This window comes from Nelusetta ayraudi, unplaced genomic scaffold (genome assembly GCF_046127955.1).
Source record: "Nelusetta ayraudi isolate G7.1 ecotype Tasmania unplaced genomic scaffold, CSIRO-AGI_Nayr_v1 ptg000005l, whole genome shotgun sequence".
NCBI lineage: Eukaryota > Metazoa > Chordata > Actinopteri > Tetraodontiformes > Monacanthidae > Nelusetta > Nelusetta ayraudi.
Window position 1 is genome coordinate 2,312,089 of NW_027466055.1, and position 23,617 is coordinate 2,335,705.

General features: G+C 45.0%; 2 protein-coding genes across 4 annotated transcripts in view; one reads left to right on the plus strand and one right to left on the minus strand.

The window, feature by feature from the left end:
- The first annotated feature begins 175 nt into the window (after nt 1-175).
- dut (deoxyuridine triphosphatase) lies at nt 176-2,979 on the plus strand. Of its 3 annotated transcripts, none has more exons than XM_076048717.1 (7): nt 176-340; nt 1,562-1,703; nt 1,899-1,990; nt 2,072-2,116; nt 2,369-2,443; nt 2,585-2,655; nt 2,896-2,979. In XM_076048717.1, exons 2-7 carry the CDS (start codon nt 1,573-1,575, stop codon nt 2,950-2,952), a joined length of 471 nt encoding a protein of 156 aa, XP_075904832.1. In that variant the 5' UTR covers nt 176-340; nt 1,562-1,572; the 3' UTR covers nt 2,953-2,979. The 3 variants fall into 3 exon arrangements, with proteins under 3 accessions (XP_075904832.1, XP_075904824.1, XP_075904827.1); XM_076048709.1 differs by lacking the exon at nt 176-340 and adding an exon at nt 1,406-1,451; XM_076048712.1 differs by lacking the exon at nt 176-340 and having other exon boundaries at nt 1,458-1,703.
- Nucleotides 2,980-5,072: 2,093 nt separating this feature from the next.
- fbn1 (fibrillin 1) overlaps nt 5,073-23,617 on the minus strand; it is a 54,160-nt gene continuing 35,615 nt past the window's right edge. The window contains exons 40-65 of the mRNA XM_076048727.1: nt 21,856-21,978; nt 21,493-21,651; nt 21,126-21,197; nt 20,678-20,803; nt 20,404-20,526; nt 19,898-20,023; nt 19,668-19,784; nt 19,468-19,593; nt 19,178-19,297; nt 18,437-18,562; nt 16,547-16,699; nt 16,392-16,457; nt 16,174-16,293; nt 15,973-16,092; nt 15,199-15,321; nt 14,639-14,770; nt 14,151-14,276; nt 13,516-13,722; nt 11,538-11,663; nt 11,186-11,308; nt 9,926-10,042; nt 9,075-9,203; nt 8,857-8,976; nt 8,036-8,267; nt 7,265-7,448; nt 5,073-6,796 (exon numbers count right to left, since the gene is read on the minus strand). Of these exons, the coding sequence (XP_075904842.1) occupies nt 6,413-6,796; nt 7,265-7,448; nt 8,036-8,267; nt 8,857-8,976; nt 9,075-9,203; nt 9,926-10,042; nt 11,186-11,308; nt 11,538-11,663; nt 13,516-13,722; nt 14,151-14,276; nt 14,639-14,770; nt 15,199-15,321; nt 15,973-16,092; nt 16,174-16,293; nt 16,392-16,457; nt 16,547-16,699; nt 18,437-18,562; nt 19,178-19,297; nt 19,468-19,593; nt 19,668-19,784; nt 19,898-20,023; nt 20,404-20,526; nt 20,678-20,803; nt 21,126-21,197; nt 21,493-21,651; nt 21,856-21,978 (3,680 nt within the window). The 3' untranslated portion in view covers nt 5,073-6,412. The remainder of the gene's footprint in view (nt 6,797-7,264; nt 7,449-8,035; nt 8,268-8,856; nt 8,977-9,074; nt 9,204-9,925; nt 10,043-11,185; nt 11,309-11,537; nt 11,664-13,515; nt 13,723-14,150; nt 14,277-14,638; nt 14,771-15,198; nt 15,322-15,972; nt 16,093-16,173; nt 16,294-16,391; nt 16,458-16,546; nt 16,700-18,436; nt 18,563-19,177; nt 19,298-19,467; nt 19,594-19,667; nt 19,785-19,897; nt 20,024-20,403; nt 20,527-20,677; nt 20,804-21,125; nt 21,198-21,492; nt 21,652-21,855; nt 21,979-23,617) is intronic.

Genomic DNA, 23,617 nt, shown 5'->3' on the forward strand with positions numbered 1-23,617 from the left:
TGTCTTTGTACTCTGATCTAAACCATTGAATAAAGTTTCTTAAATTTTTTTTTTTTAAAAATAAATAAATAAATAAAATAAAATAACAAGTACCATGGATCATACTTCCTGGTTGCGTCATTTCCCACCAACTACGGAAACCGATGTGGAGACGACAGGCGCAGGAAGCGCTAGCGTAGCAGTAGCTGTGTGTACCTACAGTAGCCGAGACAATGATACCGGCGGTGCTCCAACTAAGGAAACTTTCCCTCCTACATATTTCAAATCTCGAGGTTTTTACGGGTGTTTCAGTGAGGACTTTTCGTATTAGAGCAGTCGCTCGAAACAAAGGCAAGCATTTGTAAGGATGTATAACATGTCGTCGCTTAATGTTAGCTTGAAGACACTTGGTAGCGTTTGATTAAATAACATATCGGTTGCGACTGGTTGTCTATCCATATGTTGTGTATAGGATAAGTTCGAGAGACTCATAACAGTAAGAGAAGCGAAAACGTAAAGGAAACGAAATATGTCGGTCATGCGTGTTCGCTTTACTTTAAGTCTTACTACTGATACTCGTGAATAAATCTTAAGACTGTCCTTGCAAATCGAACACTACTGTAAGTGTCGATTTATATAAATATCTTGTCTTGTTCAACTGACGTGTTACCAGTGGCGTTAATTTGGAATGTGGATTAAATGTCATAAATTGGGACAAAATAAATGATTAAATGAAATATCAGTGTCCCCTTTAGTGGCTCAATTATTGATTTGTCCATTCTTAACAGCTCATATTGGAAAACAGGCACCGTAGTGGCAGACTTATTAGTAATATTACTACTAATGATAAAAAATTATTAGTAGTAGTAGTTCAACAGTTCAACTGACTACTACTAATTATTATTATTATTAGTAATTAGTTATATTATTAATAATAGCTATATATAGTACCAACATTTTCTTTATTTTTTGTGATAAAATCAAAACAACATGCCATAAGATGTATACGGAAAGGCGGAAGGGTTTTTTGTTTTTGTTTAAATCGTTTTCGTGATTTCGAGATAACGACACATCTTAAATCTGAGTTACCGTTTAAAATAAATCACCCTTAGCATATGCAGCCATTTATATCCTGTATTGGCGTCGTTTCACAAACCTCGCACTGACACAAACGCTTGAGACAAAATACTACGATTAGAACATAGTCTAATATTAATATATTCTAACCCTTACGCAATGCAAACGACGGGATATGCAAGACACTGTTAAACGGTACACTCGACAAAAAAATAAATGTCATAGAAACAAACGGTAAATTATAGATTTTGTTTTCCTTTAATGTCAGGGCCCTCCTAAGCATTGAGCAGTGTTCTTTGTTTCTCTGTCATGACGTAGCAGGTCTTGTGGGAGGGGCACGTTTGGCGGCACTCTAGCGCGGGAAATGTGCATAGACCGCCAAAAGGAAAGCGTTTGTCTGTGAGGTCTTCATTCTGCAGGGTCTTCCGTTGAAAGAGAGTTTGGTCTGTTGTATAGCATCCCCGTGGGTTTCTATCGGACTTTGCCAACATGCCTATCTTAACAGACGCCACAGAAATGTCTCCAACAAAGAGAGCAAAAATAGCGCCTGCAGAAGACAGACCCGTTCTCAGATTCGCCAAACTCTCTGAGAATGCCACAGCTCCGACAAGAGGATCACTCAGGGCGGCGGGATATGATCTGTACAGGTTTGTTGTTTATAGAGCTTTAGTTCTGAAAAGTGTGTGGGCATTCTGCTTAGTCAGCAGCACAAATTGAGGCATTTTGAGTTTACAGTAAATCGACTATTTCACTGGCCAGCTTACTGAATCTGCTCCCTCAAATATTAGGATATTTTGCATGTTATGGTGGGTGACTAACCCTTATTTTCGAAATTATGACAGTGCCTATGATTACACCGTTGGACCCATGGATAAGGCCATTGTAAAGACAGACATACAGATTGCAGTTCCACATGGCTGCTATGGTAGAGTAGGTAAGTTTCTGCAAAATCTTGCTGCGTGCGTGCATGCGTGTTGCTTGTTAATTCAAGACCAATTCTTTATTTTCCTTCTAGCACCAAGATCTGGACTGGCCGCAAAACAGTTTATTGATGTTGGTGGTAAGTTTAATGTGTCGGTCTCTGTACGCAGGTGCATTTTCAGCCCCAGTCTTGTTAAGTCTCTCACTCATTCTAATGTAGAAGGGTGAAGCTGGGGCTAATGGATTTGTTCTTGCGATTTTGAAGGCGTTTCGCCTCTCATCCGAAAGGCTTCTCAGTCGCCCCAACTTAACCCTTCTACATTAAGATGACCTGGATGACTGAGAACCTTCATAAACGCACTGATTCTAATGTTTTACACAATTTCTTCAGCTGGCGTTGTGGATGAAGACTATAGAGGAAATGTGGGGGTTATACTCTTCAACTTTGGCAAAGACACATTTGAAGGTGAGTAGTGCCATTTATGAGATCAATATTTTTTCAAAATTAAATTATTGCAATTTCTGGATTGTATGAAATGGAAAGCATTATTAATTTGGAGCCTCTCCCCTCTATCTGTCTCTCTCTCCCCATGTGCTGCTCTTTCAGTGAAAAAGGGTGACAGAGTTGCTCAGTTGGTGTGTGAAAGGATATGTTATCCGGACCTTATGGAAGAAAAGGTACAATTCAGGCTGAGAGGTTTTAGAAATTTTCATTTGGTCTCTAAGACACACTGAGGTCAAATAAAGGTGGGGATTTGCTCTAAAAACATGAATGTTGCACAGAATAACTGCAGCGTATATGCATAATCCTTGTTTATTCATTGACCTCCTTTATTCATTGCAAATGTTTGGCTTTATCACTCTGTGTTTTTGAACAAATTAGTTACAAAAAAGTAATCGCATGCTCTGTTCTTTCAGTCACTTGATGATACAGAACGAGGATCTGGAGGTTTTGGATCTACAGGACGTAACTGAAAACTGAATAAAGCGTAATAGACTGTATATGTATAAAATAAAGTTGTGTGTCTCGTTGCTTTACATGAAGTTCAGTCAAAAGGGTTCTAAACTCACCACACGGGGGCAGTGCAGGACAAGAGAATCTGAAACTTGTTATCTCCAATGTTCATTGTGTCACTCGGCGAGACAGAGCGGAGAGGCAGCAGAAGTCACGAGCCATCAGTCCATGAACGCATCATCATTACTGAAAAAGAGATGGTCACTGTTCATGTCGACAATGAATGTACTGCTGATAAGAACAAGATTCTCAGTCACACTGTTACTTTTTAAATTTCCTGTTAATTATGATATGAAATGCATGAACATATGGAGTCTGGTGGCTGATTGAAAGATGAATTGATCAATTTGAAAAGGCAGCGCTAACACGTGGTTGGGGGTGTGGCCACTAACCTAAGCCAGAAAATGTCTCACACTAACTTTTGGCCTTCGTCCAAGGCAAAATTTGATCAGTCTTCATTTCTGAAACAATTTCCCAGATCTAGAAATAATATAATTGTATATCATACTTTTTGAGGAACTATGTTTCCTCAGCCACTTAATTCTTTTAAAGTCCGTCCGTCCATGAACTAGTCCAAATTTCTGTTCACAAAATGTAAAATAAAGAACTTCTGATCATAGTTCATAATTCAAATGTTAAACTAAGTTCATGCCTCCAGAAATTGTCTTTATTATTTCAATATGTTGTTGTCGTCAATAGGTTATTTTTCAAAATTACTGACACACCTATTTTCAATCAGTTTTAACACTGACAGGTGCGTCAGAATATCTTCGTATCCAGTTTCGAATCATTTTTAATTCATCATCATCATCATCATCATCATCATCATCATCAGTGTTTATTGAGGGAATATGCCTCAAAATACGGGCATTTCCCCATTGTCAGTTTCACACTATGTTGCTGCCCATTCAACTTTGAACTTCCAGTTTATTCTCAAACACATTAGGAAAAACTTGCTGCTTGAATTGTCTTTTTTAAAATGAAGAATTATTGAAACAAAAACAAGAAGCTAGTAGTAGTAGTTTCTCACCTTTATCATCACTGACCTTTTCGTAAAGTTAAGTAATCCTACAGAGATGCATTAATGGGTTTGGAGAAGGTCTGCTGCCTTCATTTGTTTTTGTCCCCACGTTTCGTTCGCAGTTTGATGACGCGCGTGGCCGTGCGACCGTGGGGGAACTTCCCATCGCTGGTGTTGGAGATCGATGAGTGTCTTTTCGTTACACATGAACGCCTTTTTAAACGAAGTTTAATGCAAAGCCGAAACAGCCAACAGTTTATTCAGGTTGTTGATGGCCCTCTGTGTAATGTTTCTGGATTTGTTCTCAGTCTAACCTAGCAGTCCTGAGTCTTTGGTTGGATTTTAGGGAGAGTCCATGGAGAAAACAAACAAGTCCAGGTGATCATTTTCACTCTCATCAGAAAACAAACAAACAAACAAACATCTTTGTCAACCTCTGAGGACTTGTCTGATTTCCTCCTTCATAATTCTCCCCCCTTGTTACTCTTTGTCTGAACCAACAGGAAGTGTGAAGCGTAAACAATGGCTTATCTCAAAGGGTTTATCCTATTAATGCATTTAAGAAAATGTCGGTTCCATGAGACACAAGTTTAAAAAAAAAAAAAAAAAAAAAAAAAAAAAAAAAGGCAGTAATGTGTATGTGTTGCAAATATCTGTTTTATATTTAAAAAAATAAAAAATAAAAAAAATGCCTTGATACTTTCGGTAGTTTCACTGACACCGCAGATGGAAAGAATGAAAAAGTTATTCTAAACTCTCCGGAAGGGGGCAGTGCAGGACAAGAAGAGCATCTGTAACATCTGTTTTCAGCTGCCCTCATCTCATTGCCACTTCTCCTGCACTCAAGGTTGTGGGGTGCGCTGGAGGCTGTCCCAGCTGTTCTCCGCCCTGGACAAGTCACCAGTTTCTCTCAGGGACACATAGAAAGACAAACAGCTGTATTCACACCTAACCCACGCCACGCAGGCACAAGGAGAACGTGCAAACCCCACACAGAAAGTCCACGGGACCGCCAACTGGAGTCAGTGAATCGGTGCAGTTGAAGGGAAAAGCAAAGAATTGGACATACACCAACAAAATGGTTTTATTGTGAATTTACAACTAAACCGTCACTGATGTGAACAGAACAGAGACTGGTGTCAGGCTGTTCCTGTGGCGATGCAGCACTGATTGTACTTGTGAGAGAATGTGTGGCCACGAAGACCTCAGTGCATAATCATGAAGGCCCAGGTTTGGCATTATCCATTTGTGCCGTGTGTGCATGTATGTATACACAGTTTACAAAGGAAGTAGTTGGTCATTATAAGCACCATTACGACCCCTCTGTTCCAGGGGCTTCCTCTAGTTTACAAATGCTTCATAGATTAAAAGTGGCATTGATTATTACAGTATAAACACAATTTACATGTAGTATAGAGGAGAGCAGACAGGCTATGAAGCTAGCTGTTACTGTTGCAACTTGAAATCTTCAGAATGTCCGATGGCATCACATCTCGTTGACTACAGAGTTTGGTATAGTAGTACAGTGCATTCAGAAGCCTATGTGGTTGTGTTGCTAGCACCAGTAAATAGAAATCATTCTAGTCAGTAGGAAAGATGGGAAAAGCATAGTTTAAATATGCACTAGGAGTCATTCAAGCTCAAACATGGCTACATCTCAATAGTCCACAGTGGGTTCCTTTCCTCTCCGAAAAATTCTCTGAATCTTTTTTTTTTTTTTTTTTTTTGTCACCTTCACGTCGTTAAATTAATTTCTGGTTAATGACAACTGCTTTTTTTTGTCTTTTCTTTTTTTTTTTTTTTTGCCATAATCATGTTAGTTCAGCTGCGTGCCTAAGGGGAGGCGATGGATTGATTTAAGACTACTGCGATTCAGCCTTTCCGTCCACTGAAGTGGAGTTCTAAGAAGAAGACAAAACAAAACTCAACCTTTTGAGCTTCCTGCAGTCCACATGCCTTTTAAAGACACCTGATTCCACGTATCATCATAACAACAACAAACCCTTTATTTAAAAACCATTCACACTCCTAATAATGCTTTTTGCGCCGAGCCTAAGTGGTGTGTTTTGCGGTCGATGCGCTCTTCATTTAGCTGAAATCTTTCACTGGCAGGCATTCCGCTGAATTTGCATCTATGATATGTAGAATCATCTTTGGCGATCAAACGGCACAGTGTCCCCCAGCTCCCCCCCCACCCCCCGCACTGTCACCCTTACCCTCCCACCCTACTCCCCCTTCATGTCTCTTTGGTGGCGAGCCATTCTCCCTGCTGGAAAAAAGTAAAAGTTGCCATGAACCACTGATCCAGAGCCAGAGATGTTTGGCCATTTGAAAGAGTGTGGTCCTGACACTGGATTAGGAGCTGCTGGCAACGCGTGCCTCTCTCGGTCCTGCGACGGTTAATGGAGGATGATCTGCACCCTCATCTTCAAAATGTCTCCCAGCTGTCCTGTGAGGTAGTCTTTATCGTGTTGGTCCTCCATCTCAGTCAGCTCCTTCTTCCTGTAAAGCGGCACGCTGCTGATCTGAAGGTCGTACGCTCCGGGGAGGAGTGCTTTCTTCTTGCTCAGACGCAGGTAGCTGACGCCCTGTTTCTGGTTGACCTTGAAGTAGCCCTCCTCGTTACCGTAGTCGATGCTATAGCGCACGTGGTCGCTGAGGGCGGACAGGGCGGGGGTGAACTCCAGGATGTGGTCGCGGTTGCGCAGGTCGCTGATGTTCAGGTGGAGCCGCAGCGTGTCTTCCACGTCGACGCTGGCCAGGCTGATGTTCTCGTCAGACAGCTGCAGCGACAGAAACAACAAATTGAGTTGGATGGCGGAGGCCACCGCTGACAAAGATCTGAGTCGCTTCGCTGCTAAACCACCTGTCCCTTACTGCCACCTGCTGATTCAGTCACAACCAGGGGAGGTAATGACATCTGGATCAAATGCCTGTCATAGTCACGAGTCAGAACGAGAGAATTTGCACGGGACAAATGTTGCAAAGTGGACCTCAAGTTACCATTATTTCACAAATAATTCTGTCTGAACCTCTTTTTTTTTTTTTTTTTTTTTAATTTTAATGACTCTACCTCGAATAGGAAGAGTTTGAAAAGCCCCCTCGTGACCCTGAGCTCAGGAATATAAGCGGATATCGAAAATGGATGGATGGATTTATATTGTTCTAATGCATTACTATAAAAAGCAAGAAGATTAAGTGCAGTGTTGATGATTGTAGCCACAGTAGTTTTAGGCCTTTATTCAGATCACCTGCTGTTCTTCCACGGGATCCTCCTGAGTTGAATTGGTGCTGCGACGTTTGCGTCCCTTCTTGTGGTAGCCGTTGATCTTGCACTCGTAGCAGGCCTCAGGCGACAGAGAGTTATCGTCCTCCTCGCCTCCCGCTCCGACGCTGCCGCCCCCGCTGGCGAATCCTAGGCCTGTGACACAATGTCTGAAAGAAGACGCAGTGCTATGAACCAAGTGCTGTAGTCAAGACCGCACCGACCAAGACCAAGACCTTATCAAGACGAGAAGACCAAAACATTTGGAGTTTGGGACCCAAGACGAGACCACGACTTTATATATCAACGTAAAATAACAACAAAACAGAATAAATGACCAGTATCTTTTTTTTCAATTCAAGATTGCTTCTACAGAAATGGAACAGCAGTTTTGCTGCTTTGCCAATTATTTTGAAACATTTAAAAAAACAAAAAAAAAAAACAACCCAATGAACTCGGAATAAGGGGGCTAGGTGTCACTCTGGGTGTCACAAACAGAGCTAAACAAGGCAGCAGCTGGATTCTTCTCCGTTATTATCTGTCATTGTACTGTTGCCTGAGTCTTGACCGGTGGCCTTGGTCAAAAATCCCAAGACGGCCCAGTCGGCCCGGTCTGACCGAGCCGATTCCCAGTGAAAATGCCTCAGAGTCCCAGACGAGACGAGTCCCTTAAAAAGTGGTCCGGAGGCCGAGAACCCGAACCCGAACCCGAACCCGAACCCACGGGTGGCTCTCCCACCGCATCCGAGCGACTCACCCCTGTCCGGCTCTGAAGTAGCCGGGAGGGCATCCGCAGAGGTAGCCTCCGTCCGTGTTGGAGCAGCCAAACTTGCAGGGGTTCTGGGTGGTGGAGCACTCGTTGATGTCAGAACAGCCGCCGCCCGTTTGCTCGTAGTTGAAGCCGGTCGGGCAGAGGCAGCGGAAGCTTCCCAGCGTGTTGTGGCACGAGGCCCCCCCACAGATCTGGCTGTTCAGGCACTCGTTCTCATCTGGGTTGGGAGGAAGTGGAGGGGAAGTCAACAAGGGGTCATTTCAGGTTAAGGACCTAAACAATAACCGGGGTCGTCGGCCGGCCCTCTTGTAAATATTTGGATTTCAAAAAAAATGGTTTGACCAAGAGTGGCTTGTGATAAGATGCAGAGCATATAGGGAAAAAAAAGATAATACACTTTTTCAGTTTTTAATGAGTTGTTTCCTTCTGTTATCAATAGTTCTCCACGTCCCTTCCCTGGAGGGCTTTGGTTCCTTTTGGTTTATTTCAAAAGAAAATACATAATAAACTAATTATCTACCGGGGGCGACGGTGGGTGAAAGCCAGATGTTTTTCATTTATGTCAACATGAGCTTTACTTTTCTCATGACCCTACAACAAATAGAAAATGGCCTAAGTCATCTGGGGGAAAAGATTAAACAGTGTAGGCCCTGTAAATTTTCGACATGGAGCAGGAAGGGACTCAACACTCAGAGGACTTTGAACATCAAAACCTGCATCGCATGCGCTTTGCAACCCGTGTTTGAGGACACATGCAAGCAAAAGGCAGGATCTCATTTCATTTGCAGAAGCGGCGTGTGACTCACCCACACACTGGTTCCACTGGTAGTGTTGCAGGTAGCCTTGTGGACAGCTACACCTGTACCCACCCACCAGGTTCTGACAACCATGCTGACATCTGTGGTTACCTTCACACTCATCCGTATCTGTTTGAGATTAACATTCAGGAAAGCGTTTGTCAGAGCCTCGTCTTCACTAATAAACTCCCAATCACGAATCACTCGGCTCTCGGTTGTGTTCACACCTTCACAGGTTTGCGCGTTAGGATCCAATGCATAGCCACGCTGGCAGTCGCAATTGAAGCTCCCTGGGCTGTTCTGGCAGACACCGTTGGAGCCACACAGATTGGGGTCTGATGAACATTCGTTGTTGTCTACACAGAGAGGAGGGAAGGTTCGCAAAAGGATAAAGCAGGAAATTTGATATGAAGACAGATAAAAGCCTGGAATTAGATGCACTGACTCATTTTAAAGATAAGTCCACGTTGTTAGGGACAGGGCAGGTCACCTTGGCCTGCTGTCCCTCACTGCCTCACTCTAACGGGTTCAGGGATATTTCTATTGTTATAATGCAAGGGCATCATGTTCCATGTATTGAGCAATAGTGACAGATTCAATATAAAGTGACAAGTTGACAAGTCAAATAAAAAGAAATGCATCAAGTTCAAGTGGCAACTGTGAGTGAGCGCTGCACATTTCTTCATCACTACACTCCTACACTAAGAACACATTCAGACCTGCGCCAAACCATGTGAGATCCTGAGGGCTCTCTGTCGCTTGCTTATTCATGAGAGCTTCTTTATGGGTTGGAAAAAAAAGCCACAAGGTCGTCATGGAGATCCAGCGCAAAGTTCCATAACAAAGCACGGCTAAGCTGACGTGACTCCACACCGGTTGACCATAATAAGATCAGTGTGATACCAGCTGGACTCCACTATCTCTGAATGAGAGTCAGTGAAGGCTAAAAAGGAGTTTCCTGCCTGAAACAGAGTGAAGGAGAAGGACCAGCACTTCCCATCGATCACTCAGTGTGTGTGTGTGTGTGTGTGTGTGTGTGTGTGTGTGTGTGTGTGTGTGTGTGTGTGTCTTTGTTTACCGATGCAGGCCGAGTGGTGCTGCGTGAAGCCAGGTGGACACTTGCAGGTGAACCCACCGATGGTGTTGACGCACAGGAACTGGCAGTTGTGCTGCTTGGTGGAGCACTCATCCAGATCTGAATCAAAGGAGAGCAGATTGAACAGTACAGGGTTAAAAGATGCACCGGGCAGATTGACAGAACCTGCCACTGCTTCAGAGCTGCCACGCTCCAAGCTGTGTGAGATCACGGCGTGCACTGCTTAGGAGTGCGAGTCGAGTTCCAGTCCTTCTTCAGTCACTGACCTACAATTGAACCGCAACTGACTGGAGCAGACACACGGAGAACAGGAAGGGGAGTGAGGGCTGGGCAGGGACTGAAATACTGGAGGATAAAAGTCAGAAAGCGTCAAAGTGGACGCTCGCTTCGACTCGCAAATAAGCCTGACAAACAAAGACGCTGCCAGGTGCAGGGCGTCACAGGCTCCGGATGGGGGGCGGGGGGGTCGACACGTTTAAGGGCAGACACGTGCCGTTGGACACATCAGTTCAACAGGAGCGTCCCGGGACAGTGAGCCCAGCGCTGGCAGACGGCCCGCTTCCACTCAACACAACAACCTGGAAACTGAGTCTAGCAAGGACCTCAACTCCAGCTTTATTGTCCCAAAGGGGAAATCTGCCAGGTAGTTAAGATACCTGCTATTCCTTCCTGCACCTGCAGCGGCCTCTGTGAAAGTGCAAGCCACTGAGCTCCATTAGATTCAACTGGAGGGGAAAGGTTTTTCCCAAGTATCTCTCGTAATTCTGCCAGTTATTTCACACGTGGGACAGCGTGGCTGGGGAAAAAGTGCCCAATACCAGTGTTTTCTGTGACATGACTGAGTTGCTTCAAGCAGCAAAACCGACTTCCTTGGAAGAGATAATACGAGTGCGATATTGGCAAAGATGCCCCAGAAGAAAAAAACATGCCCTTAAAGTTTCACATACACGTTTGCTGAATTTTCTTCTGCTGTTACCTTCTACAATTTTATCTCTGAGTTGAATTATTTTACTCTGGGAAACTTCAGGGAGTTGATGGATTTGAAAATATACAGTTTTGGCTCAACTGCCCCTTTAAAATCTGCATTTTCTTTCTCCAAAGTTTGAAAGGATCACTTGTGTATCAACCGGAAACATGAGTTCAGTGAGTGTGAGTGTGTGTGTGTGTGTGTGTGTGTGTGTGTGTGTGTGTGTGTGTGTGTGTGTGTGTGTGTGTGTGTGTGTGCGTGTGCGTGTGTGAGACCTCGGCAGCTCTTTCCGTCTTCCTGCAAGAGGTATCCGCGAGGGCACGAGCAGGCGTACGCTCCCTCCGTGTTCTTACAGATGAAGTTGCATGGCTTTGGCGCCTGTATGCACTCATCCACGTCTGAAAAAGGGGGAGGAAGGTGAGAGAGTGAGAGACAAACACAAGAGTTTGATGCCAAAGTCAGAAATTCCATAAGGGGAAATGAAGAGACGGACAGACGAGTGTGTGGCCAGTCCACCCACGTAGTTACTGCTGCTCTTTACTGGACAGCAGGAATGAGAACAGGAGGCTACCGCGGGAGGAACCGACTCCATAAAGTGTGAGTGCTGCTGGTGAAATGAAGCCTCACCCACACACTGCGTTCCTCTGATGTCGGTGGTGTAGCCTGGCTTGCAAGTGCAGCTGAAGGAGCCCAAAGAGTTGATACACTGACCGTTCTTGCACAAGTTGCCCATCACCCGACACTCATCGATATCTGGGTGGAACACAAGAAAAGCACAGAATCTTTCATATTCTACATCTTATTTTTAAGTCAAAGGTTTGGACCCATTCTTCTGATTTAACGGTTTTTCTTTCATTTTCACGACTATTTACGTTGTTGATTGTCACTCAAGGCATCAAAACTCACATATGGAGTATGAATATGTTTTAAACAAAAAAGTGTGAAATAACTCAGACAAGTTTGATATTTTGGATGATCTAGAATAGCCTCCCTTCGTATAAAATATACCTAACATATTTAGGTATTGAACAATTTTTTCTTTTGCCACATGAATCCACATATCTAGGTCATATATTTGATGTCTTCAGTGTGTATCTACAGTGCAGAGAGGAGTAAAGATAAAGAAGAAACAGGTGTGTCCAAACTTTTGACTGGTAGTGTATTTCTATTAAAAAAAAAAAATTGCATTTCTATTTCTATTTTTTCTGTTTTTCTTTCAGTGTGAAAGCCGAGAGGCTCCTAAAAATTTTGTTAAGCTTGCGTAACGACAATAAAAGATCTTGAATCGCGATAAACTGAGCGTGTGAGACATGAAAGCATTTGCTGACAAACAGCTGTGTGCCCATGCATTTTTTAATTTATTGATTTATCTTGGCAAATTGAACCTCAAAGGCTTCAAAATGATTTCCACAGCCAACATCTGTGAATCTAATAGCTAGCACATCAGAAACATATCAGGGTCCTGTTTTTTTTTCTTCTTCTTCCTTTCTTCGCAAACTGCGGCTGACAACTTTCCAGGAGATGACGAGCGATGACCTACTTTTTATTTGCATGTCGTCTAGTCCAGTGTTTTTCAACCACCGGGCTGTGGCACACTAGTGCGCCGTGAGACAATGTCAGGTGTGCCGTGAAAATGATCCAGTTTCACTTCATTGGACCGGAATAAATAATAACGTTCCAATGTGGAGTGGTTGTGCTTTAAAAAGGAATGTGAGCCTATTTTGATTCCTCAGGACATCAGCTCAGTGTGCATCTAAAGAGGCACATGGTTCACACTCACTGACTATAAATAAATGAACCATATTGTCATTATTAGACTGAAGTGTCATTTATAATTCATAATATTTTTGGTTGGTGGTGTGCCATGGGTTGTTTTCAATGTAGAAAATGTGCTGCGGCTCAAAAAAAGGTTGAAAAACACTGAACTCGTCGCTTCTAAGCACATCAGATATAACAGTCCTGACACAGGCTGGCCAATTCTCGGTGGAAAAAAAGAATAACCTTTGCCTTCTGGATCGGACCAGTCAAAGGTTTGGACACATACTTGTGATTTCATGGCTTTTCTTTCATTTTCATGACTACTTACATTGTAGATTGTCACTCAAGGCATCAAAACTATGAATGAACACATATGGAATATGTGTTCAACAAAAAAGTGTGAAATAACTCAGGCAAGTTTTATATTTTAGATGATCTAGAATAGCCTCCCTTCATATAAAATATATCTAACATAACATACTTCGGTATGTAACATTTTTTTTTTTCTTTGGCCACATTAATCCACATATCCTGGTCATATATTTGATGTCTTCAGTGTGTATCTACAGTGTAGAAAGTAGTAAAGACAAAGAAGAAACAGGTGTGTCCAAACTTTTAACTGTTAGTGTACAGCGAAGTCATTCATTCCATGCTGGAGAGTTTCAACTTTCAGACACCATTAAACCATTCAACGCCACATGTTTAATGGCTTAACCTCAGCATGTTATTGAAATGAACAGATTTTAGTTGTCTCATGGCAAAGTACAAACAACTCCACATCATGATTTTATAATTCCTGCGTGTGTCAGTGCAGTGTTTCAATGTAAAGCTGCCACATTTCAGATACCTCTGCCATCGGTGGTGTAGCCGGGTCCCAGAGGACACATCTTCTTGTACTGAGTGGTGCCGGGCAGGGGACACAGCTCGCAGTTACTGCCCCAGCCTCTGCCCCCATCGCAGCAACACTCCGACTTGGTCACCATGTTCCTGTTACTGGAGGTCATCTGACACAGATTGGTCAGGACTTCAGTGAAGCAGAAGCCTTCGCGGTTATCTGGAGAGTGAGACAAAGGGACGAGCTGACCGGAGGAAGAAGGGTGGGGAGCGTAGCGCAGCACCCAGATCAGCGGGCCTGCAAGATAACCCTGAATGTTACATCCCCACGGCGCTTCTTTCACTGACACCCGCACTTCCTGTCAATTATATTTAGGGAGTGGCAGGAAGCTTCTAAAGGTTTGAAGGAGGCATTGAATTAAAAGACAGCATTCTTATTTCAAAGTCATCCGCTACCTACTTTGCTTACTTCCATGGCAAGTTCCTAATTTTTTTTTTTAGAACCTTTAGAGCTGTCCCACCACAGGACAGTTCGGTACTTTCACCTGTTTTTCCTAAACTCTGGAGCCAAATGAGTAGATTTAGATGACACTGGAGAAGACAGAAGCGGTCATGATGGGATGTATCGAGATCATGTCGAGTTCATACCGATGCACTCAGTCTGTGTTGGGTTGGCGATGAATCCTTGGTCACATCTGCAGCGGTAGCTCCCCACAGTGTTCTCACAGCGGCCGTTCCTGCAGATGCCTGGTTTGGCTACACACTCGTTCAGATCTGACACACACACACACACGGACAGTTTGGTAAAAAAAAAAAAAACACTTAATAATTTCAGTAATTTCCCTGTTTCAGCAGGGTGTTGTGTCTTGCAACACATCCAGAGTACAAGAGTTTGAAATGCTGGTTTTCTTATTTCTTATTCACAATAAACAACAAAAGAAGTTCCATTTGCTTGTGGACCTCTAAAAAACCAAACTAAAAATAAAATCTCAGACCAATATTTGATGACAATAATTGAGATTGCGTCAAATTTTATGGGTGTCCCCCCCCCCCAACTACAGTAGTTTGACAGTCCACTGAGCCAAGACTCCAATGCTTGAACGCAGCGTGACATCAGCACACAGAGCTGGTCTTACCCACGCAGCCGTCTCTGCCAGGCTGCCGCGTGTATCCGGGGGCGCAGATGCACATGAAGGTGCCGATGAGGTTCTTGCAGGTCATGCCTCTGCTGGCGCAGTCGTCCAACTGGGCTTCGCACTCGTTGTGGTCTGGGAGACAAACGGCACGTTGAGCGTGAGAGAGAACGCTTGCGACGGCCCTGCGGTTGGTGCTCTGTTTGGAGCTGGAGTGTAAACAGTGACGCGGCGGACGGCGAGAGAGGTTTTTCTTCAGCCTCGCCGCTTCCCTCCAAACACAAAGCGTCGCCGTGGCTCCGCGCCTCATCTGCGAGAGCCCAGTCGTAAACAGCGACTCGAGCAGGTTACACTTTCCAGATTGTTACAAGTTCATCGGAGACACGGAACACTTGAGGATCTCGCAGGAGATAGCAGCGTGATGTAACCTAATGGACGGTGGTGGGGGAGCGCAGGCTACGTCTTCGAGGCTCTGGGTTTATTTCACGCCGACACTTTCCAGTAAACAGAGCTCGACTGCGGGGAGCCGGAGACGAGAAGGAGTCACAGTGGTCGTACCGTACCTTTGCACATCCGCCCGTCCTCGCGCAGGATGTATCCTGTGGGACACTTGCACTCGTATGAACCCAGCACGTTGACGCAGCGGAAGGCGCACAGCAGGGGGTTGAGGGCGCACTCGTTGATGTCTGCCAGAGGGAGAGAAATAGTGTGGTATTGCCAAAGATGCTCCAGAGGAACAACACATGGCCTTACAGTAAGACAGGGAAGGGCAAACTTTTCAACTGGTGGGGCCACAATGAGTTCTAAAACTTGACAGAGGGGCCGGAGCAGCAGCAGATGGATGGAGTGTTTTGGTGACCCACCTCAGAGGAGGAAAAAATAGATCATAGAATATGTGGAAAAGTTGTGTCTTAATGTCTATTGAAAATGTGCAAAAGTGTTACGACAAAATACGAGTCTTTCAAGCCCCGGTATTTAGCTCTTTATTGAAAAGACTCTTAAAACACTGAGAAAAATGATCAAACGCAGCTATTTTATGACTTACTTAATATTAATGTAATTTCTTCAAGTTCAGCGGACCGGATTAAAAAGCTTAACGGGCCACATGTGGCCCCCAGGCCTCAGTTTGCTAATGCCTGCCTTAAAGTCAATGTTTTCACACAGGCACCTTTGCAGAATTTCCTTCTCCTGTTTCCTCATGATTCCACCATTTTATCTCTGTGTTTTTCTACTCTGGGAAACTTCAGGGATTGAATATTTAAAAAAATGTATATATATTTTGGGTCAACTGTCCCTTGAAAACCTGGGAAGAGGAGTTTTGTGAGCGCCTGACGTACCTTCGCAGGTCATCATGGAGCCGGGTTCGAAGCCGTCGTCGCAGGCACACTCGAAGCCGCCCACCACGTTTGTGCATGTGCCGTTGCCGCAGGGATTTCCCACCTCGCACTCATTGGTGTCTGCAGTCGCAAAGGGGAAAATGTTTCACATTTGCGCTGCGAGACAAAGAGACTCCCGAAGAAAAGTGGGAGGCTACTGGCCTTCGCATCTGACGCCGCTGATGTCCAGATTGTATCCCATGGGGCATTCACACCGGAAAGAGCCGTCTGTGTTGATGCACTGGCCGTTGATGCAAGGGTTGTTGACGCACTCATCAATATCTGCAGGGAAAAACAAAGCAAAGAAAGAAAAACAACCACAAAATAAAGCAACGCTGATAAGAGGACACGACAGACTCAAGTGTCAGTGGCTCCCGAACCTTTAGGTCTCTCATCATCGTCCACTTGCTGGTATCCTTCGAGACGGCAAAGAAGAGGATAGGCCTCTGAAGAGGAAGAAAGAAACAAGCCCGGCGTGAGCATGATGAGCGTGGCTGATTTTGATGTTTCAGTGGCCAGGAGGAAGCGCTCTCACTCTCTCCCTTGATGGGGCAGATCTCGCAGGGGTCTCCCCAGCCTTGACCAGGCATCCCGGTGCAGCAGCACGCTTCCTTAGATGTGTTTGTAGGTTTGGGAGCTTGGCAGCGGCCGTTCTCGAACTTGGTGTAGCAGTAGTTCACTCGCACATCTTGCCATTGACAAAAACAAAGAACAAAAGTGGAGTCAAATTGGAGACACTTCCCGATGGATTTCTTGTGTGTGGTGATTACAGCAGAACACACAAGCCCCCGCGGAAATTCCGGAAACATAGACTATGAAAGCACAGTCTACGCAAAGTCGACGCATTACATTCCAACGTGAATGTAAAACATTTCCTCCTCAGTTTGGGATTCTAACATTGAGGAGTAAAATCTTCTTGAATCAATGTGAAATTTTAAATTCACAATAACCAAATAACTATGATAAATGATTATATATGCACACACGGGAACATACCAGATTAAAAGTTTACATACAGCCAACTGACTCTTCATTGGTTTATTAATGGCATCAGTTCCTGTACAAGGTAAATAATTGCTTTATTCCATATATTCAGATATTACATTAAAACTCCTTAAAAGCCGCTGATGCACGGGTATGAGTCCAATGCAAACAGAACCACATGTAAAAGCGGACATGCCCTTGGCCCGGATTATTGAGGTAACCTACATTCACAGAGTTCTAATAATGAGAAGCATATGGTCCTGCTTTCCTTCGAGCACTGGTCTTGACAAATGCTACACAAATAATCTTTCTGACCATGATAGATAGTTCGATCTGTCCCCCCCCCCCCCCCCACCCCCCACACACACACACATACATGCGGAAACATACACACACATCTGGTTCCGCCATAAATGAACACCTGGTGCTTTGATGGCTGTGTCAAAGGTGATGTTTCTGGAAAAAGAGATTTTTTTCCTATCTATCTATCTATCTATCTATCTATCTATCTATCTATCTATCTATCTATCTATCTATGGATTCCTGGTCTCCATTGTACTTATACATCAATATCTAAGTTGAGAAAATATCAATGAAGTGAGTTGGTACTGTGTCTCGTTTTCTAGTCGTGCATTTAAGAACGAGCCAATGGTCAAACAGCCAGTGTTGCCCAAGTGTCTGCTGGATTCCCTACATGTATGTATGTATGTATGTGTGTGTGGACTGCGAAACCTGACACATGGATGTCAACGGTAACAAAAGACTAACTACAACTAATACTGATTGCTCTTTTATCGCGCATCACTACTTCCGTACGTTTGTATGTTTGCACGCTTGCATAAAAAGAGATCAAGAAAAAGATTGTGGGACAATAACGAGAAAGATTTCAGTCTTTGGTAATCGCTCCCTCGTCCATCATCCCTTTTAAAGAGAAACATTTGTTTTCTCGGCGGGACAGGGGTTGTCCCTGTCAAGAAATCCGTTATTGTCCATCTCCGCCCAGCCCTCACATTTATCCCCTAAACCTCACTTCCAGCATGGGAAAAGTCAAATGCAAGCATAACTGGTGATGTCATCACTTCAGTGTTTGGCGCCAGGGGTGAGGGGGGTGGGGAGGGGGGTAACTATCTAACAGCGGACTGACTGAGTGCGTCCCCGCCCAATTCAGAAACACATACATGTACATGAGTGAGGAAATGGAAAAGTGATACGCTGAGAACCACCCTTGGCCTCGCTGAGGCGGCGGCGGCGGCAGCGGCAGAAGCAGCTGGAGCGAGGCGAGCCAAGCCACTGCTGCCTGGTCTCCAGCAGCACTCACAGCCAGACTATACAGTTGTTTTAACACGTCGCACTTTGAACCTCGCAGCAAACCATCTCATGATTTCATCCCCTCTTTTCCTCATGCTCTCTCTATCGAACGCGCCCACACGAGCGCAGTTACCTAAACATCTGCGTCCGGAGGCGGAGATCTGGAAGCCCTCGGGGCACTGGCAGGTGAAGCTTCCCTCCGTGTTGGCGCAGGTTCCAAAGGTGCAGATCTCCGGGAGCTGGGAGCACTCGTCAATGTCTGGCGAAAACGAGGAGACTCGGCGTCAACCAAACCATAAACCATCAGCTGTACACAAACAATCCATGATTCCAATTTGTACCATCACAACTCCGCCCTGCCGTGCCTGGCCGATACCTAATTTGTGCATAAAGTGCTTCCACGACTGCGGGGGTGAGGTCGCATAGGTAGGACGCAGTCTCCCTGAACGTGATAAAATGTCTGATTCTCACTGGCTGATATTATCTGCTGCAGCCTGACGTGCCACACGTTCGCACGTTGCAGCGAGCAGCTGCCTCTGCTGCTCGGAGAGGTCGAGGACTCGTTGCCGTTGCTCCCTTCTTCCAAGAAGAGAGCGCATGAGGAATGTGTTGAAGTCTGCTGAGTATCTCCTCATCAGCCCCACTGTATAAACAAGCAGAGCGAACTGGCTCGGGCCTACTCCCACATGTGAAAGGGAGATGAAGGGCGATTTGTAGCGGCAATGTAATTGAAAAGGAGGAGGAGGAGGAGGAGGAGGAAGAGGAGGTGAAAAAGTGGTTTGTTTTATTTCTGCACACCTCGCGTGCAGCGCCGGCGCCGACACGTGCGCTGCTAAGTAAGTTGTGCTGAGAGGCTGATGTGGGTGCGATGTACCTTCACAGGTTTCCTCGTGCAGATAGTAACCAGGAGGGCAGATGCACCTGTAAGAGCCGTCCAGGTTCAGACACGTTCCTGCGCCGCACGTGCCAGGGTTCACTGCACATTCATTGATGTCTGACGAAGAGAGAGGAGGGACACAAAGGGAAAACGAGGAGGACGATGAAGGAAAAAAAACTCCCCAAACTAGCGCTGCAGTCAAGATGTGATCGAGACGAGAGAGCATCGAGATGGAGACAAAAACCGAGAGCGTTCCTGTCAGCAATGAGGTGGCCCGCGTTCCTGACCTGCGCACACTCTGCCGTCCAGCGACAGCTCGTAGCCATCCTTGCACTCGCACTGGAAGCTGCCGATGCTGTTGAGACACTGTCCGTTTCGACACAGGCCCCTCTGAGTCGCACACTCGTCCATATCTGAGCGACACAAGACAACGCGTTAATACACACAAAACGCCGCGTCGCGCCGAGGCTTCGTTCCTTGCACCCACCGATGCAGTCGCTGTTGTGCGAGTTCTGGAAGCCCGGGTAGCAGAGGCAGTTGTAGGAGCCCACCGTGTTCTTGCAGGTCCCGTTGCCGCAGGGCTGCTTCTCGCACTCGTCCACGTCTGGAAGAAGGGCGGCGTTAAGAGGACTCTGGTCACGCTACTGGCGCCGGTGCCAAATGTTGAGACGGCGGGTCAGAAAGGTGGCCGCCAGCGTCAGGATTCGGCGTCTTTACCGACACACATGGTCTGCTCCCGCGTCGTCTTGAAGCCGTTGGGGCAGAGGCAGCGGTAGCTCCCCAGCGTGTCGATGCACTGACCAGGATTGCAGACGCCAGGGTTCTCATTGCACTCGTTACGGTCTGAAAGGAGAGCAGGTTAATATAGAGCAGCACCACTCAACTAGAAAAGTTTCCAAAGATGGCCAAGATACATTTTTGAAACATAAACAGAGACTGTTTGAGGCCGGGAGTAATTTCCCTGATAAATTATTTCAATAGTAACTTTATTTATTTCATTGAATACTTATTATTAGAGGTTAATCCTTTGTTTTGACTCCATTTGGGTTAATTATTCAGTCTTGAGGAGATCATTTTCAAACAAGACGGTCAAGATTTGCCTAAAAACAACAGAAAGTCTTGTCTAGATCCACATGTGGCCCCCGGGCCGTAGTTTGCCCACGCCTGCTCTAGAACCCGAGTGCGGCCGACCCCTGGTGCTCCTCCGGACGCCCGGGTCTTACCCACACACTGTCCAGTGGAGGTGAAGCGGTATCCAGGCTTGCATTCACAGCGGTAGCCTCCTGGCATGTTGAGACAGGCTGAGTTCTGCTGGCACACCGGCCCGTTCTGACACTCGTCGATATCTGACAATCACAGGCAGACGGTTGCAATATTGGCAGTCGTCGACTGCTGAGAAAAGACGACGTCCGTGCACGAACAACGCACCCGTTTGAAGGGAAAAGAATGGAACTTTGCTACATTTCACAACGGGGCTCCACCTTTTCGGGGACTCACCTTCACAGATGAGCAGCTTGTCATTGTAGATGAAGCCGATGGGGCACTCGCACCGGAAACTGCCAATCATGTTGATGCACACTCCGTTCTCACACACTCCGGGGATTTCTCTGCACTCGTCGATGTCTAGTGCATGGCAAAAAAGACACATGGTGAGTATAAGACCAGATAGATAGATAGATAGATTAGATGGATGAGATTAGATAGATTAGATAGATAGATAGATAGATAGATAGATAAGATTTCCTCAGGGAAATTTGGCTTCCAGTAGGAGCAGCACCAGTAAAATCACAGTATAAATACAATAAAAATACAATAAAAGTGACCGACACAGACACAACACAAAGTAGGAGGAACACTCCAGACCAGACCTACACAAAGACCAAAAGACCAAAAGCAAATCTTGCGTTTTATCGCATTGAAAATTCAAACGAGGGCCGGTTCTCACCAATGACCCGTCCGGTGGTGATGTCGATGTAATATCCCGGTCTCACACTGCCGCACAGCACCGCAAATTCATCTGAGGGGGCAAAAGGAGGGGAGAGATCTCAGAGGGTCGCCTGGAGTTCTTCAGTAAACATGTAGAGCAGTGTTTTTCAATCACTGTGCTGTTGTGTTGTGCTGTGAAAAATGAGCCAATTTCAATGAATTGGTCAAAAAAAAAAAAAAAAAAAAGAGTGACTGTGCTTCAACCATGAGCGGCTCAACTTTTTTGGGTCGGTGCTGCGCCATGAGATTTTTTTTCATTGTAAAAAATGTGCTGTGGCTCAATAGAGGTTGACACACAGTGGCGTACAGGAAGCGCGGCACCTCACCAGTGCTGGGCACGGGACACTGCTCGCAGGGTTTGTTCCAGGCGCGGCCGATGTTGTAGGAGCAGCAGCACATCTTCTTGGTCATGTTGAAGTTGAGCTCCCCGTCGCACGTCATGTTGTCAGAGTAGAAGTTCCTGTAGCAGTAGCTCTTCCTCATGTCTGCGCACCACAGAGCAGGTCAGACACCCAGTACGCACACAGTCACACGCAGGAGTTGAATCAGTTCTTTTACTTCTACTAGAATGCTTTTCTTTGTTTTTTTTTTACACAAGTGTCCGTACTTTTCTTACTTTTACTCAAGTACAGAATGTGAACACTTTTACCACCTCTGGTTACACAACGTCGTGGAAAAAGCAGACGCACCCATGCAGTTGTTGCCTCCGTTGACTTGCATGTAGTCCACCGGGCAGATGCAGGTGTAGTTTCCGATGGTGTTGTAGCACTGGCCCGGGCCGCAGACGCCAGGCTGCTCACACTCATTGATGTCTGTCCACAGTGAGGAAGGAGACCAATCAAGACATCTGCTGCTTTGACGCACAACGCCTCGCATTTAACATTTAAAACCTCCAAAACGGGTGTTTGTCATTTAAAAAGTGGATAATCACACATTCTTATGTGCTTGGGTGAAAAGTGAACTTTCTTGACATGTTGCCCATGGCTATCAACTTTCACTACCTCCACTCACCACTAGTCTATCAGATGGATCGTTCTTGTTCAGTGAACGCAACCATGACTTTCACACCCACTTTCACTGTCTGACACAATATTGTTGCCAGAACTGCCACGTTGTACCGAGAAACCTTTATAGATTGAGTTTGGTCACCTGTTTAGCACTGTTGCCTGCTGTTTACATCTTCGTATACTCGTAGGTTCTACAAACAGTCAAGTTTTGAGGGCACTATTGAATTATTTGTCATATTTGACTTTCAGTATTGTCACTGTCATTGGAATTTGTCACATTGTGATAAAATACCTTTTGGAATAATAAAGTCTGCGTCCATTACCTAATCTTAATTTTATTAGTTACTTGATAAAATGATATAAATAATATAAAAACATGCACATGTCATACACATGTTAGCTGCTTCCTCTTTAACACAAGCCAAATGCTTTTTCCCTCTGCAACAGTGGTGAGAACTTTCCCTTTGCCAAGATGCTTTGCCCTCAACAGGTGTGACCTACAAATGGTCCCAGTGAAACATGGCGTTTAATTAAACCAATGCCGCGTATTGCAGATTCTCAGCGAGCGTGATGTGGACCTGCTGCTGGCTTCTCTCCAGTGCCGTTGTTGGAATTTTAGTGTTTGTTCCTCTCTCATAAACCATCTTAAATGTGTTTGGACAAAATCTGGCAGAACATCCGAGCTGCCTCCTACACAAACAACACAACTCTAACATATCATCCACACTAAGACAGGACTCTTATCTGGCTTTACAACTTATATAATGGCTAGGATTGCATTCTTGATACAGATGTTTATATTAGATAAATGTCAGATTTATTATGACGCGACTTTGTGCCATAAAAAGCAACAAAAACTCAGTGAATTTGGAAATCCAAATGAATTTTGTTTCTATTGTCATGTCTATTATGAGTCACCCTCACAGGACACAGATGCTGCTGGATGAAATCATTCCACCTCTTGCAATGGTCATGCATTCATGCTCAGCAGACATTGCTGTGAATCATTGTGGATCCTCGCAACTAGCAACAATTTCACACTAGAGGAGCGGAGTATCATTACACATGTTGACATTAACACGCTGACAAATAAAACTGCACATTACAGCAGCTCCTTTTATTGTTTCAGGCATAAAGTGCACCTGTGCAATGATCATGTTTTTATTTGGCCTGTTTTTATGTCACATCTGCCAGGTGAACAGACTGTCTGGCCAAAGGAGAAGACGCGTTTGCACCTTCAGTCTCAAAGAAATTCACTGCCGAATGAAGGGAGAATATTTCCCATCTACTTTTTTGAAAAACATCAAATAAAAATGTTTTTTTTTTTTTTTTAAGTATTTTCATTTACTCTGTCTTTACCAGCACTTCCCCCAAACAGGCCAACAGGGTTTAATTTTATCCTTGTCCAGCAGACGGCTAAACTGCTAAATGACTAAAAACATGT